Consider the following 17343-nt stretch of genomic DNA (forward strand, 5'->3'; position numbering starts at 1 on the left):
CATAATTAATCAGTATCAACTTATCAGTCTTTAACGGAAGGACAAAAAGAAGAGCAGACGGCACACAGACCGCAATCATGATCATTTTCAAGTAGAATCTCAAGCTGCCGTACATCTTCGAAAACTTCGTTAGTCGTAAGGGATCAAAGGATGATGTCCGCGCTGCGGAAAATAGATGAGAAGCGGCTATTTCAACAACCACCGTGTAAGTACTGCAATAGCCAGAAGTATCTGCAACAGAAATCAGAATACACTCGTTTTCGCATGGTTGGATCAATTTCGCGTGGGACTAACCTGATTGAACCTAACGCGGGATAATTGCTCAACTCACGACCTTAATCAGCCCGCTTGATTCTCTGTAAATGCTTGAAATTGACGCTTGGATTCTTTCCAGATTAACTAGCTTTGCCCTCCCCCCCTCCCGTTATCTATTTTCTTAGATCGACTTAAACTGCCGCAACATATTATCTTTCTTCTTTTCTTTTCTTTTCTTTTCTTTTGATCTTTTAAAGCCCTAAATCGCTGGCTATTATATTTTGTACACTCAATTACTCTGTAAGTCATAAGTACATATGTTTTACAACGTTATTTGTCATATTTCAGTTAAACCCCAGAAAAGCCAGAAATATATTTTCAGCATATTTTAACGCGCCCCTGGCAAAGATCTCAAAAACGAGTTGCGGCACAATTTAAAGCGACAAATAGCATCGCGTGTCTCGTTGTGGTAACACACGGTTCGCCAGTTTTTTTTTTTTTTTGATATCGGTGACTGCCATATTCTCTTGAGTTTCCAAATCGTAAAGAATCTTTCCCCAGGGATTGGTCAACTGTGTATGTCCCCATGCGACGTAACTTGCTTAAGGAACACGAGCCGGTGATATGCAGGCAACGTATAATTGATTATCATTCGCTCTGAAACGCTGAAGTAATGACCAGTGCAGTGGTCCAGTGGTCATATTGAATGCCGCTGGATATATCAGCATTTGGCAACCTAACCCAGAGAAGCAGGAAATATGAAGCCACCGAATACCAATTAACTTCGTAGTTGCACGGTTCACATTCCATCATTTCTGAATATGCGAGGACAGTCCTCTTATTGTGCTTTTAATTCTTTTATTTGTTTCATTTTCAGCAAATATACTGGTTTTTTAAATTAAGCTTCTTTTTATACAGAGTTACAGATTATATTAATTTTATATAGAATATATTTAAGAAAGATATTTAATTTTTTGCTAGTTAAGTATTGATCGATTAAGTTACTGTACCTTTGTTCCGATAAATGCGTGCCATTTCCTCGAATCTAATATCATAGCAAATGCCAATACCTATTTTGCAGCCCTTCACATCGAACGTCGTTAGGGAGTTACCAGGACTGAGTGAATCACTCTCTCGAAAAGTAATCTTATTAGGAATGTCGATGTCGAATAGATGTACCTAATAACATAAAAATGTAGTCGCTAATTCTATTGCTGCAACTTTTGTAATTTAATATCAAAGTTACCAACTCCTAAACTTTAATTATTTTTTATTTAATAACTGACAGCGTTTTTATCACTTTCTTTTATTTAAAAATCTTATCATTTAATAATGTTTAAAAAGGAGAAAAAATAAGTATTTTCGTATGTGAAAAATTTATATTACACATTACAACAAAAATGAGCGTTTCCCGTATCATAACGTATTTTATAAACCGTAAATTATAGAATTGGTTATAGTATACGTATGTACATATGTATATTCCTAAATTGTGTATATTCCTAAATGTATATTCCTAGATAGAGTCACTTTCTTCACCCCAATATTTTCAAATTCAAAGCCATAAAGGAATATATTACTTACCTTTCGGTGTTTTGCTATCAAAGTTCCATCGGGACCCCAAATAGTACAGGTATTGTACAATTTATCGCCCTCTATTTCAGGCATCGTACCACCAACTACATAGATGTTGTTTTCTTTAGCTGCGTTCGATGAAGCAACGCTCGTTTCACCATCAGGAATACTCTCGGCGTATTTTGGAAAGTACTCTGCATTGCAATATTTCAATTAATGAAAAATAACTGTCTTCTGTTCCAACCATAAATTAAATTGAAATGTTTGTCAGTTTTTTATTTTCTAAATTATCAAAATAACTAAGTTTTATATTTCGACTTAATTAAATATGCAATTACTTAGCTAACAGTATATATAATAAATTGTTTCTACAGGTTCAAAATGAAAAATGAATATTTAGAAATATTTAATTACGACAATGCTATTTGTGTTAGCATCAGTGGCTTGTTACTCAACGACTTTGCTAGTACTTTTTGAAACATAAAGTTAGTTTTCAATTAACACTTATACTAGAGGCGGAATTATAAATGCAAAATAATTGATAATACTAATTTATAAGTACCTAATTATTAGTATCTTAAAAAATATATTTATACAAAAATCACGATAATCATGAAAATGGGGAAATCCTATATTCTCGAATCAATTCACAATTTATTTTGTATATTAATTAGATTCCGGGCTCATCAGTACGTACTCACTGGCGACATCGAGAAAATGTATCGGCAGTTCCTCGTACGACCAGAGGATCGGAAATATCAAAGGATATTATGGCGCAGCGCGAGTGGAGAAACAGAAACATATGAGCTTAACACCGTAATACTCTTATCATAGAAATAGAAGCAGTCCTCAATTCCCGCCCGCTAACTTCTATCTCCACCGATCCAAATGATCTCCTAGCCCTCACTCCCGGACATTTCCTCATTGGCGATTCATTAATGTGCTTACGTGATCCAGATTTCAGGGACATTCCATCGAACCGACTCTCCAAATGGCAGCATATCCAACAGCTTAAACAACATTTTTGGAACCGCTGGCATAAGGAGTATTTGAACGAGCTAACCAACCGCAATAAATGGAGCAAGGGTGGACACAGCATCCAAAAGGGCACAATCGTCATCCTCGGAGAGGACAACGTTCCCTCCATGCATTGGCCTCTGGGCCGAGTTATCAAGGTTCATCCAGGCGCCGATGGTGTCATCCGGACAGCTACAGTTCAGACGGCAAAGAGCATTTTGGATCGGGGCGTCAAAAGGCTTGTCCCACTGCCAATTCAACCCGATCTCGAGAAACCCGAACAACTAGCCACCGAGACGAAATAAGATGGGAACTTCAACCACACCTCGCTAGTTTGATCGGTACCCTCTCAACGGGGGGGAGAATGTTACGCCATGCGGCTTACCATAGGTCATATTCTTAACTATCGATCGCGGCACTATAATGTCGCAGACGGATCGTCGCGTCTGCCCGGCAAACAAACATTGTAGTGGCAAGCGCATGGTTCATTAAGCAGGGCGACTTCCAGAAACGTCGACTCGTGGCCCGTATTTTACCTCGCAGTAAAAGAATGTGGCGTGATCCGAACGTAGTGGGGGTCGCCTTCCAGAAAAAACGAAAAAAATCGAAAGGCGTTCAGAACTTTTCGAGAAGTCGAACCGTCTACACATCTGATATGTCGCGCATTACTTATCAACCAAAACGCAGTTACATTTTTTTTTGTTCCATTTATATCTTTCTAGTTAATAAGTTGTTGAAATAAACATTAATTTATTTGTGTTAATTCTGTGGAATTTCATTGAACTACCCTTATTATCATAATCGAAATAAGGGGATCGATCAGTTCGTGGCGTCGATTATTTAATCGTAACGGGAACTTACAACTCTCGTTGACGTGCTATCTCGCGATCGCGTCTCTCCGCGAACGATCGAAACGCCTATTTTTTAACGAACGACGTCTCCCACTAGAGACTTTCTCTCGAGAGCGGCTAGCATCCTTTTCTAACCACCGATATACAAATTGACCAATTAGCAGCAATGCCAATTTCCCTTACTTTCTGAACGAAGGTTGTCCTCGACGAATCCGATTTTTCCTCTGCAATATTTTTAAAGCTACACATTTCGAATTTTCAATTATGCCGAAACAATTGCGTGACCCACTCTATATATTCCATACAATAAACTATTTTTTGCGTTTTAAAGTAGTTGAATATTTTATTAAAATACTCTGAGCAATTCTCAGGTTTCTGTGAAAACAAGATAACCCAAATGTAGTTGTGTTTCCTTCAGAATTATGCAGATTTTATTTGAAATATGTGAGGTGTAAGTGACCCCGACGTGATCGAGCTAATGAGATTTCAATTATCGTGATTCTGGGCGCGCTAACGATATGTCAAACAAGAATAAAACAGTTACGACCAGTGAAAAGTCCGCGTGCCTTTGACGATGCCCTAGAAGATAGTGCTATGGTTCTCCTTACTAGAGAGATAGCTCGCGGCGGCGAGCATCGCGGGCGATGAAGAAAAATCTACCGCCCTCCAAGGGTGTCTAGAACCTGAGTACTTAGAGCGAATCGAGGACATAGCGTTGAATCCCCCGGCCACCACAATATGATAAACTCAAGGACGAAACACTTCTCTCTCCTTTTCCTTTATTTGTCGGCTCTACATCCATCCCCCTTGCTTACTCAAGTTGTTGTTTGTCTATATACGATTCAGCAGCTATGGAACCACATATGGGCAAGATGGATTGACAGAAAGGAAGCGGAGGATTTTCGCGACGGAGGATGTAATTGAAGGATGAGCGTTGTAATGAATTGGTTTTGGTTTGTAAATATATTTGTTATGTTCTTGCAGCACTTCTTCTTTGCATTTTCAAGTCCCTTGGACGGCCTTTAGGAGAGAACAAAGACACAAATGATAATTGTAGCTGCTGGCTGTAGATGTCGCTGCTAGGGTACTGCTGTATTTTCTTTTCATTTAAGAATCGTGGAAGAAAAATCGGACTACGGTCGCCGGGATTTAAGAACCCAGATCCCGAACGTTCGTAACTTGAGGCGCTAACCACTGCGCTGTCGTTGTCTGGTATTAGTTAGTGTCGAGTTGTCGTATTTGTGCTGTCGAGTGCCGCCACATATGTATGCATTTATGAATTGAGTGGTTTACGAGTAATTACAATCGATATACATTACAAGTAATTACAATTTATTACAAATGACTCGCTGTGCATATTACTATAACAGTCAGTACTAATTCTATAGATCAGCAGCATTATAACTTTCCAATAAACAACCGAAAATCACGTCGTTGAATAATAAATGCATTCACTGTAGAACGAAATTATTATTACGAATATAAGAGAAACGATTTAAAAACCATGTATTTTTTCATTTAAATTATTTGCATTTGCAAAGGGAGATACAAAATTTTAACAACGTTGCAAATTATAAAGACACAAATTACAGTTTCGTGTTTAAGTTATTGTTCAGAGTTTGTTGGAATGCAACGATATTAATCGCATACAGATGAGGTGATTGATCGAACGGATTCTTTCCTTCGTTGTTCAGCGATATCCTCATTAGCGTGCGTTCGTGAGATGTACCACGGCGGCTAGCACGTGCATGCTCTTTCGAGAATTCGGCGGAAGAAGCGTAGGAATATGGATGGAACATTCCCGATGGGCACGTCGAGAAGCTACTAGAAGGTTCTGCGGCACATGTGACGCCACACAGACACCCACACAGGTCACACTCATTACTGCATAGAGAGTGGGGTTCAAAACCTTTTCAAGGGCCATGGGTCACTAAGCCAGTCAGTCTGTGTCTGTGTCTGTGCCAGTCAGTCAACTGTCTACATTCCAGAACACACACACTTATAATTCCTGTAATAATTGTTTAATAAATATCACATTATATTGTTTCAACACAAACATTGTGTCTTCCACAGATTATTAATCTTAATTCCAAGATTAAATTCTAACAGAGCTTCCTAATAATTATGGTACAATTGGTAAAATGATGATTTTACATGAAAAAAGTAAAAAATATATTAGATAATTGAAATAACGCGATATAAATATAATTGAAATAACATCAGTAAGAACGGATGTTTTAAGCTTTCGATTTTGAGAAAACAGGATATGAATATGTTTAGTTAAAAAGCAATCCGTGTTTATTCGAGCATTCGCGAAGAGACGCGATCGCGAGAAAGCACGTCAACGGGAGTAGTAAATTCCCGTTGCAATTAGATAACCGACGCCACGAACTGATCGATCCCCTGATTTCTGTTACGATAATAGGGGTGGTTCAATGAATTTAACACTGTATTAACAGGTTAATATAGCTTGTATATTTAAAAATAATGAATGTAATAATAAAAACGTCACAAATTATTTAGCGATAAATACAGTTGATATGTTATAGGAATTCGACCCGACTTTGCGATATCTCTCAATGAATTCGTTAGACTAAGCAATTTATAACGTTTGACTCTTCAGAAGGGACCGATTACTCTTCGATCCTTTTCGTTGTCTTCTCTGGAAGACGACCCCCACTACGCTCGGATCACGCCACCGTTCGCGCCTATGATCACGTATACCAGCTTCTTTATGCGGATAAAATAACGCACCGAAGGCGAATAGATGTTTCTGGAACTCGCTGCTTGACGACAACTATGCGTTTATCGCTACTTTGTGTATATCTCGACGGTCATGTAAGACGATCTGTTTGCGACGGTTAGGAACACGGCCTATAGTAAGCCTTGGGGCGTAATAAACGGAGAGAATAGAATAATCTACAGGATTATCAACGGTGAAGTATATAAATATACTAACGACTCAGAAAACATAATTGAAGTGAGTTGCTTAGATATGAAATTATTGTTAATAACTAAAAGAATAATAGTACAAGTTAGATTAGCAGAGAGACAAACGTGATTGTGCAGTGAGTCTAGGAAACAGGATAAAATATAAAACAAATAAAAATGGAATATGCAATACGTCCTATCCAAGAAGATTGGATACCAACTAATGCATAATAAAAGAATGTCCGCAATATTTGGAATTAAGAACAAAATTCTTAAAATAAACAACCACCATCTTTATGAACAGAGAAAATTGATTATTGAGACTAAAGAATTTTATTAAGAAACAACATGACGCTCAGAGCATAATAACTGAAGTTATAATAACCTGAGCACAACTCAAAAACTTAGCTATGACCCTTTTGTAATAACTAACAAACAAACATTTCAAACTTAATTAATTATAAACAAGCTACAGATAATTTGAAGTTAGATATGAACAAGCTTAATAACAAAATTACATAAATAGAATTTTTCTTATTTAAATGCGACAGTTCGTAGTACAAAACAAATTTTGTTCAGGAATAAGGTTTTCTGAAAATTTCCAGCGAAAATTTTTGCAAAAATTTCCTAAAGGAATTATAATCTATGAGATAAATGAAATAAAAATACAAAAACCAACTGATATTAAAAGAAGAATGATTATTTTACAAGATAATATGAAACTGTGTAAGGGATTACATATGTAACATATTGTCCCGATGTACACATATTTGCGAAGCGACTTACTACCCTGTATATTCCAGAAACTTCTTAGTTTGCCCCAGCCTTAGCAATTTGAAACTATTTTATTAAAATTACGAATTTTCCACATTAGATCGAACGCACTTCTAATAGGTACCAAACAGTATATATATATAGCAAGATTTCACATATCTCTAAATTATTCACAGAAAATTAATACGGCACATAAATTAGACTTCGGATTGTAAAAATTAAGAATAAATAACCGATACAGTCTCACAAAAATAGAAGGATAAAGATAGAGATAAGGGATCAAAAACAACAGTTACTTTTCAAATTTGTATGAAAAGCCCTTAAGAAAATAAGTTCCTCCTTAAATTGAAAACAGTTATATGTATAGAAATCAAACTTGCGATAAAAGTAAAAAAGATAGAAAATAAGAAAATTGTATTTGTTTTTATGACTCACTTTTACATGTAGTATAATTTCCGCCGCTATTTTAGCATAGAACGCTATTTTCAAACACGAATTGTTCCAACTCGATAGTCCCTTGCTTTACTGTAAACGGAAAATTCTTTCGTGTTCTCAACCAAATTTATCAAATTCCAGCAATGACACATGCTATGTGATTGTCAGTAGAACATGGAGAAAGTTTCCAGTAAAGTTTCGAGCGACTTATCGCCGATTTTCAGGAGACACTGCGACGATATCGCGTGTACAGTGCTTCTATCGGTGTTGATGCGCTTTAATACATAGTGCAAGAGAACACTAATAAGATTTCCCAGTGGGCCTGTAAATCCTTATAGATCACTCAAAAATATATCATATTGTTTGTTTCAACTACTAGCAATTTAAAACGTCGCCTACATATATTTAGAAAGTTAGCAAAGACATATATTTGTTCCTGAGCATGATTTCTATCAGTTGAGCGTTGTAGCAAAATGTCCGATACAATTTTATGTTGAATTTGTCTTTTTTTTAGGCTAGCTTGATTGGATTACAGGTAGATTTAAACGATCCGTGTGTTGCATCTCCAAGGCATCTTCGACTCATCGATACGCAGTGATACCCGGCAAACTTCTAGTGGACAAGCGACGTTGCTTGCAGGCAGTTTATATACATGTTTTGGCATGTGTTGTCGGCAGGCAATGTCTACAGACGCCTGTAGTCTGCCCGTACGCGCCTTAAGTTTCACTGACAGACATTGTCCGCCGATTACTACGACATCTGTCTGTGGACAATAGGCCGTCAGTGTGGAGTTATCTTTACCCGAATAATTTAAGAAATATAAAATAAACTTCAACGAAAAGTTGCTAGCTTCGATATCTTACTAATACAATGTTATCGAAATTGAATAAACCTCGTTACTGTATTTAAAAGGAAATTGCATTTATATTTCAAGTTTATAGAGACAACAACAACAACCAAACAAAGAATCGCAACGAAGAAATAAACGGATACAACAAACAGAACACTGGATCGAAGATAGAACAATAAACAAGATAGAACCAAGAAAACAACAGTAACGAAGAACCGGGGCGCAGAAAAAAGCACGAAGCGTGCGAGCTGGAGAGGAAACCTGTGACCGTCGGTGCAAGCGGTAAGCATACAAAATGGTTGCCGAGCAGGAATAATCGGCTGGAGAGCCAACCTGCTGGGACCGAGCTATATGGTGGCAGGTATCGCGTGGCGCCAGCTAAGCGAGCTGCCGCCCGAAAGGGTAGGTTTAACTTGTCCAATGATCCGCAAGGAGAGGGCAAGTCGCGCGCCGACCATTTATGCGCGCCATTCCCAAGTCGAACGCGAACATCTAAATGCGAAACCAGTATGCGTTTTTACTGCAGGTATGGCGCGGTAGACCAAAAGGTCGGGCCCTCAAACGCACACATTACTTGTACAATTCGAGTGCTGCAGATACGGAAAAGTAATTTATAATTTATCGTAATTTATCGTAATGCGAATTTTGGCGCGTCGTCATAAATAGATTTTTATTTAAAACGAAATTGTTAAATATCCTTTTGTATCAATTCACATAACGTTAATAAATCAATATTAGACATATTACTCATAAATTGTACATATCTTTGTGCATATACGCATAGTTTTCGTGCATATATCAATATTTGTATATTTTATGTGTATAACTTTCATATGCTTTTCGCAAATTTTACATTCATAAACATCTGCAATCTACACGTTACGTTTTTCGTTGTATTTACAAGTACGGACATTAGATATTCTATTACATTCTTTTATTATAATTTTTTGATATATTTATAGTTGTTTAATTATTAGGTCATCCCATAAGTTCGTGCCGTTTTTCGAGAGGTTATATATGTTAAGATCGTTTACATACCTTTCAGTTTCATGAAAAAATGTAATCCCCCTCTCGTTGTACAACTTCTTCCCATTTTTCTGGTAGGTTCCGTCTCGATAAAAGTTCTCTTGTTTTTCTTTAAAATAATTTTCTATGCTATTTTTGAGAGTGTCAATATTTTCAAATTCTTTAGCTACTAAAAAGTGTTGTAATGCTCTGAACAGGTGGTAATCAGATGAGGCAATGTCTGGGGAATATGGGGGATGTGGTAAAATTTTTCAATTAAATTCAGACAATTTTTTTGTAACGCTTTTCGCGACATGCGGTTTAGCATTGTCGTGGTGGAAGATAACGTTGTTCCTATTCACTAAACCTGGCCGTTTTTCAGCTAGTGCTTCCCTTAATTTTTCTAACTGAGCGCAATATTTGTCTGAATTAATGGTATCACCACTAGATAAAAGTTCAAAATAGAGTATTCCTTTATAATCCCACCATACACACAAAAGAACTTTACGTGGATGTAACCCTGGTTTTGCACAGCGTTCAGGTGGCTGATTTCGTTGGGATCGACTACGTTTCCGTTCAGGGTTTTCGAAAAGTATCCACTTTTCATCACCAGTTACCAGGGGCGTTTAAGGAATGGTTCACGTTTATTACGTGCAATTAATGACATGCACGTTGTCGTTCGTTCAAGACGGTTCCGTTCCGTAAGTTCATGGGGCACCCAAACGTTCAACTTTGACACCATCCCCATTTTTTTTAAACACCTATGAATCGTTGTCTTAGGTATTTTCAGGACATTTGACATCTCTTGAACTGTCAAACTTGGTGATTTTTCAACAAGATCCCGAATTTTATCTCCGTCTGTCTGAGGAGGACGCCCGGAGCGTACCTCCTCTTCTAAACAGAAATTCCCAGCTCTAAAACGTTGGAACCACTTCCTATAGGTGCGAGATGAAAGCGGATTTTCTCCGTAAACAGCACATATGTTTTTCCTGGCAATTGTTACCGAACTTTCTTTCCGAAATTCATATAACATGAGATGTCGAAAATGGATACGCATTTCACTCGTGATTTTTTACTGTTAGAAGTCACTGTGTTCACTATATTACGATCTTATGCCCACGAAGATCTACTCTAGCCTGTTCTCGATCAGCTAAGCTCAAGTGCATTGGTCCCTTATCGCCGTATGTTTAGAAATCGACACATGAAATATATACACAAAAGTGTATAAATATATACACAAAAACTTATGGGATCACCTAATATGTAAACGATTTTGAACTATTTAATTTAATAAAGACCTTAGATCGACGGATTTTAATTGCTGTCACATAATCGTTAATTCATTACTTTTCCTCCAACTGTCACGAATTTTCACAAAGTGTGTGTTTCGGATCGTTAATCTCATACGGATGTAAACTTCATTTTCTTAATAATCTTGGTCAATCATGTATCACATTTTCTATAAAATCTATAAGATCAGCAAGTGCTCTAATACTTGTGAACAATCATATATCTTAATTCGTGCCTTTTGTATTAATACAGAAGCTTCATGCGAGAAAGAATTTTCGATATAAATGTTCTCAATGTTGTAAATCGAGTTCTGCCAGAGCAACCGAGCCAAACGGACGTGTAAAACAGTGCTTCAGAAAAAGTGCGGCAAGTGGGGAAGAGAAAGTTACGAACGGCAACGCCCATAGCTAAATGGTGGAAACTCGTGTCTTCTACTAAGAAGACTACAAGCAAAACTAAAACGAAAAAGCACATCCCACCGATAAAAATAATTAACAAAGACGAACAATACTACATAAATAAAACAACAAACATATCAAAACCAAGCCAACCAATAAACGAAGAACAGGAATGCTCAGCTACAAACGAAGTTGATATGGAAACAATACCAAACAATGAAGAGAATATTACCAATAACGAATTAACCCAACAGGATGAAAGCTGGAAGGTGGCAAGTTATAACAAGAAACGAAAAATAACAGGAAATTCAGATACAGAAAAGCAGCGATGGCTGCAAGAATTACCATTAAGAAACTCCTTCAGCTCACTTACGGAAGAAATAGACGACCCAACAACCAAAAACACAACTAAATCAACGCAAACTACAAAACCACCACCAATATTTGTCGACGCCCAGATAATAGACCCGCTTATTGATCGACTAAACGATATAGTTGGGAAGGAAAACTACACAATAAAACAAACAAAATTAGAACAAGTAAAAATTCAAATAAACACCCCAGAAAATTATAGGAAAGTGATAAAGGAATTAAAAGAAAAAACGCTGTGTACCACACATATCAGCTGAAAACGGAAAGGAGCTACGAAATAGTTATAAGAGGACTACATTCAAAAACTAACACAAAAAAAATTAAGTGACGAATTAGCAAAAATTGGTCACCAAACAAGAGCAATAAACAATATGACAAGATACGATACGAAGCATTTAACAACACACTGTCCATACGTAGGGAAAATAAATGAAGTAAAATGTTACAACTGTAATGGAAACCACCCAGCCAGCTATAAAGGATGCGAAATCAGAAAACAATCACAATGTAAACAGTTTCCACCACTTGGCAATAGATCAATCAATAACTACCAACCACAACAAAGTATAACGGATAATTAAGCAACATTGAAAGCATAAAATGAACCAAAAGCTATAAACGGAAACACCGATCCCCAAGGAAACCGCAGCTACGCGCAAGTAACCCAAAACATTAGACAAACAACGCCCACAAACAAACAGAATCAAAGCAACAACACCGAAGACGATACAGAAATCAAAGAAATGCTCAAACAATCCATTAAAGGTACAGAGATATTAAGAAAAATGGTACGTGAGAAAAACACAATACTAAGGCAACAAGTACAACAAACAACAGTCATGTTACAACTACTCACAAACTTGCTAAGTAAAAAATAAAAATGGACATGCTTGAAATAGCAGCATGGAACTCTAACGGACTATAACAAAGGGCCCTAGAAACTAAAACATTCCTGTATAATAATAATATCGACATACTACTCGTATCGGAAACACACTTCACTATAAAAAGTTACATAAAAATACCGTACTACAGAATATATGATACCAAGCATCCCTCAGGAAAATCACACGGAGGGACCGCAGTAATAATAAGAAACGACATTAAACACCACTAACACAGCCAAGCTAGTAAGGAATATATACAAGCAACCACCGTTACTGTACAAACTAGCAGCAACCATTTACAGTTGTCAGCAGTATATGTACCACCGCGACACAAAATGACATCACAAACGTGGGAAGAGTACTTTCAACACTTAGGTGACAAGTATATCGCAACGGGAGACTACAATGCAAACCACACGCTATGGGGATCAAGAATTACCACACCTCGAGGTAGAACCCTGGAAAAATACATTAACAACAACCTCAATATATTATCCACAGGAAGACATACTGGCCGACAGACCTGAGCAAAATACCTGGCCTACTCGATTTTGCAGTTACAAAGGGACTAAACGCAAATAAACTAAAAATAACACCCAGCCTCATTGCATACAGCCCAATTGCTTACAGAAACAAATTAATACTTTATAGCAATCCAGGGACACTATGCAACAGGACAACCAAATGGCAAATTTTTAAAGAAATAATCGAGAGCAAAACCAGTTGCAGCATCCCATTGGAAACACCCGAACACGTCGAACAGGCAGTAACACCATTGACAGAAACTATCCAAGAAGCACCATGGACAACCACTATACCTGAACCAACCAACAGACAAACAAAAATAATTCCATCAGACATACTTGAAAAAATTAGAGAAAAAAGAAAAGCGAAAGCAAAATGGCAAAAACATAGAACACGAGAAAACAAAAAACACCTAAACAAACTTGCAAAGGAAATAAAAAACAAAATAAAAGTGCACAACAATAACGAATTCACAAAATTCATGGAGTCACTCTCTGCTCACGAGAACTCCAACTACTCCCTATGGAAAGCCACGAAAAAAAAAGAAACCAATAAAACTAGTCCCAGCAATCAGGACGGCAGACAACACATGGGCAAGAAGCAACGAAGAGCAAGCTGAAGAATTTTCCAACCACCTTTGAAACACATTTATACCACGTAATATCAACAACAGCAACCCCAAATGTCATACGGACGAGGATGCGTTTACCACTAGTACCTCAACTGACAACCACTATACCATACCTAAAACAACAGCACAAGAAATTAGAAACATAATCGAGAAAACAAAAAACAATAAAGCACCACGAATCGACCTAATCAATGGTAAAATCTTGAAAAACCTTCCGCCAAAAGCGATAACACTAATGACAATAATATTCAATGCAATACTAAGAATCCAATACTTTCCTAAACTGTGGAAACTAGCACAGGACATAATGTTACCTAAACCAGGCAAAGAACCACACCAAACTGCATCTTACAGACCAATATCACTACTTCCTGTGTTTTCCAAAATACTAGAGGAAATAATATGCAACCGCATAAAACCAATAATATAGAAGGAAAAATTAATACCAGATCATCAATTTCGATTCAGAAACATACACTCCACTATAGAGCAAATGCACAGGCTCATTAAAGAAATAATACTAGCATTAGAAAACAAACAATACTGTACAGCCCTCTCTATGGACATAGATAAAGCATTTGACAAAATAAACCACGAAAGCCTACTACAAACAATCAGGAAACAATTTCCGGAGCAAATATACCAATTAATAAAATCTTACTTAAGCAGCAGAACCTTCGTAATAAAAATCAAGGACACATACTCTGAAGTTAAAGACATAAAGGCAGGGATTCCGCGAGGAAGCGTCTTAGGATCAATACTATACACAAAACATACCAACAACTACCAATAGCAAAATACTGACACTCACGGACGACACAGCTGTACTAGTCAGGCACACTAACCCAGAAACAGCAGTCAAATTACTACAAGAACATATCACAAAAATAGAAAACTGGCTGCAAGATAAGCAAATAAAAGCAAACCCCGATAAATGCAACCATATTACACTCACACTGCGAAAACAGACACCATCAAACATCCTACTGAACGGCACGCACATACCGCAAACAAGGCAAGTCAAATACCTAGGACTAGACCACCTAGAAACACAACTCACATAGAAACAGCATACTAAATCAATAATAGACAAAATACAGACAACAAGGAGACAAATGCATTGGCTAACAAGTCGAAAATCCAAATTAAGCATAGAAAATAAATTAAAAATATACAAAACGATCATAAAACCAATCTGGACGTACGGAATACCACTATGGGGGGCAGCGGCAATGAGCCATATAAACAAAATAGAGACAGTACAAGCTAAAATTCTTAGAACAATAGTAAACGCCCCATGGTACGTTAGAAGCGAAGGCATACGGAAGGACCTGGGAATACCAATGGTCAAAGAGAAAATTAGCAGACACGCAGAAAAATACAAAGAAAGAATAGGAACACAGCCAAACTGGCTAGCTGCGGAAACGATCAACACCTCAAACATGGATAGAAGGCTGAAAGGGAAATACCCAGCAGACCTCACAAAGGACACAATCAAACAAACACGAAGATGGTATCCCACTGGGGGTAGCTATCCACATAATAATCTAACAGCTAAAAAATTCTACCAAATGTCCAAACTGGACAAATTGTGAATCTAATCTATAAAATAAAAAAAAACCTGTGATCTGAGTTTAGATCTCAGTTTAGAGTGATACATCTCCTAAAAGGATTAAGAGATTTTTTAACAAATTCCCAAAATAACAGTGAATTTTAAAACAAAGATAATGGAAATACATAAACATCTTGTTAATAACGACGTGGGTATACTGATAGGAACTAATATCTGCAGAATATATGAATGTCTTAAACATAACGTAATGCTAAAAAACGTTCTCTTTGTCCAACGACCTCTTGATTCCTATACAACCTCTCCTGGTTATCTTGCGCACGCGTAACATTCACGTACCGTTACATGCATTGCCATTGGGTGACTGAGCCGCATATTGCTCCTAATAGGGCGATTCCACATCCGTAAGTTTCACGTAACTGGTATCCATATATGGCTATATCTATTATCGTCTTGATTAATTTAAACATTACGAGTATTCCAAATATTGCTGCACTGACAGTTCCAAATTCCATGAAACCAGTCCATAAGCTTGATACGGTTTTTTTTCGCTATTGTCGTTAATGTGTTTTCGTCCATCATTCCCAGGATGTTTACTGTTCCAGGGACGATTGTTTTTCCTGTCGCTCCTCTGGCCAATGTGTTCAAGACTGCAGATTTTTCTGCCGGGAACATGACGTGGTCCCGTAGTGCGTCGAGGTCTTTTTGGGTATATATTCCGCTCATGGCCAACGACGATGGTGCTGAATATCGCCACGTTTGGCGCACGTCCGGGCGGAGTTCCTGTGGTGTGATTCCCTTGCCAAACGGGTAGCTCCGAGTAGCATTCTGTTGTATGTCGTACCTTTACTTGTACCGGAATGCATTCGACTATATGGACCGCTTCTCCTGTGATCAGAGCCATGTGTCCTGGGTTTTGGTTATGGTGTATGCAAATTCGTCGGGCGGTAAGTTTGCCAAGCTTAAAGCGTTCTCTATTAGTTTCTTCTGTGTGGTGCGTCTTTGTGTCGGTATATCATGGTATAATGTTGTCATTTGTCATTTTACTTTCGAGTTTATTAGAAATAAGAATAACCTTTTATTATTATTAATATATATATATATAGAAAAAGAAAATTTTTATATTTATATGTATTCTTTTCTCTTTTTTTTCTTATTGTTAAAACCTTTGTTTTATTTTAGGTTTTACGTACATGTTATCAGTGAAAATAAATATTATGAATGCTACTTGGGTTATAATTATATACATATATGCATACGTATTGGTAAGTAGTATAGATGAGATTTGTTTTATTGTTATGAATATATAAGTATATATTATCAATAGGAATAGATATTACAAATATAGCTTGTCTTTGAATATATATATATGTGCGTGTAATGGTAAATATGACGGCTTATTTTTATGAGTCACTTGCATTATCAATGGAAGTGAGTATTATAAATATCGCCTACTTTACAACATGCGTGTATATATATATTGGTAGATATAAGTGAGAATTATATGTATAGTTATAAATGTTGTTTGTTTACAGGTGGATAGCAAAAGTATTTGGTTTCGTGGGTGGCGTACAGGTGCCTTACAGTTCTACGGTGCGGATTGCTATTCCTTGGACTAAAAAAATTTCTTTCGAGATGAGTCAGATTATTGTAACGATCATGCATGGGAGGATTTTCTGCAGAGATTCAAAATGCTCTCTGGATTCCTCGTGAAACGTCTGGACAACACCTACATGTACTTCCATCCGTCGTTCAGAGAATGGTTGATGAATTCGCCATCCGTTCTGCACACACATACAAAAATAGTTAATGTATATATATATTATTTATTTTTATTTTTTTTTTTTGTAAGTTTCGTTTGGACCTGTTCCTTTGTACGAAGACTGTATCCCTGTATATGATATAATATATATAATATGTTATGATTATGTTAGTTGTTATTTATTATATATATATTTTCCTTATCTCTCTCTTTTT

The 17343-nt window shown here is 37.0% G+C and overlaps 1 protein-coding gene and 1 long non-coding RNA gene across 3 annotated transcripts; one reads left to right on the plus strand and one right to left on the minus strand.

Annotated features, from left to right (window-relative positions):
• Nucleotides 1–2062, minus strand: LOC143304892 (omega-amidase NIT2-A-like). The gene is made up of 3 exons (XM_076627443.1): nt 1840–2062; nt 1266–1434; nt 1–991 (listed from the first exon to the last, which is right to left on the minus strand). Exons 1-3 carry the CDS (start codon nt 1921–1923, stop codon nt 858–860), a joined length of 387 nt encoding a protein of 128 aa, XP_076483558.1. The 5' UTR covers nt 1924–2062; the 3' UTR covers nt 1–857.
• A 13662-nt stretch (nt 2063–15724) lies between these two features.
• Nucleotides 15725–17294, plus strand: LOC143304894 (uncharacterized). 2 transcript variants are annotated; one of them, XR_013061556.1, is made up of 4 exons: nt 15725–15770; nt 15972–16313; nt 16549–16631; nt 16902–17294. It is a non-coding gene; the product is annotated as an uncharacterized LOC143304894 (long non-coding RNA). The 2 variants fall into 2 exon arrangements; XR_013061555.1 differs by lacking the exon at nt 15725–15770 and having other exon boundaries at nt 15799–16313.
• Nucleotides 17295–17343: the final 49 nt, after the last annotated feature.

This window comes from Bombus vancouverensis, unplaced genomic scaffold, assembly GCF_051014615.1.
Source record: "Bombus vancouverensis nearcticus unplaced genomic scaffold, iyBomVanc1_principal scaffold0062, whole genome shotgun sequence".
NCBI lineage: Eukaryota > Metazoa > Arthropoda > Insecta > Hymenoptera > Apidae > Bombus > Bombus vancouverensis.

Coding starts and splice junctions, on each gene's coding strand:
- LOC143304892 (XM_076627443.1), bottom strand. CDS start 1,923: ATGCCTGAAATAGAGGGCGATAAATTGTACAATACCTGTACTATTTGG. Junction 1,435..1,839: donor TGATAGCAAAACACCGAAAG/GTAAGTAATATA, acceptor TTATGTTATTAG/GTACATCTATTCGACATCGA. Junction 992..1,265: donor ACGCATTTATCGGAACAAAG/GTACAGTAACTT, acceptor TCTCTGGGTTAG/GTTGCCAAATGCTGATATAT.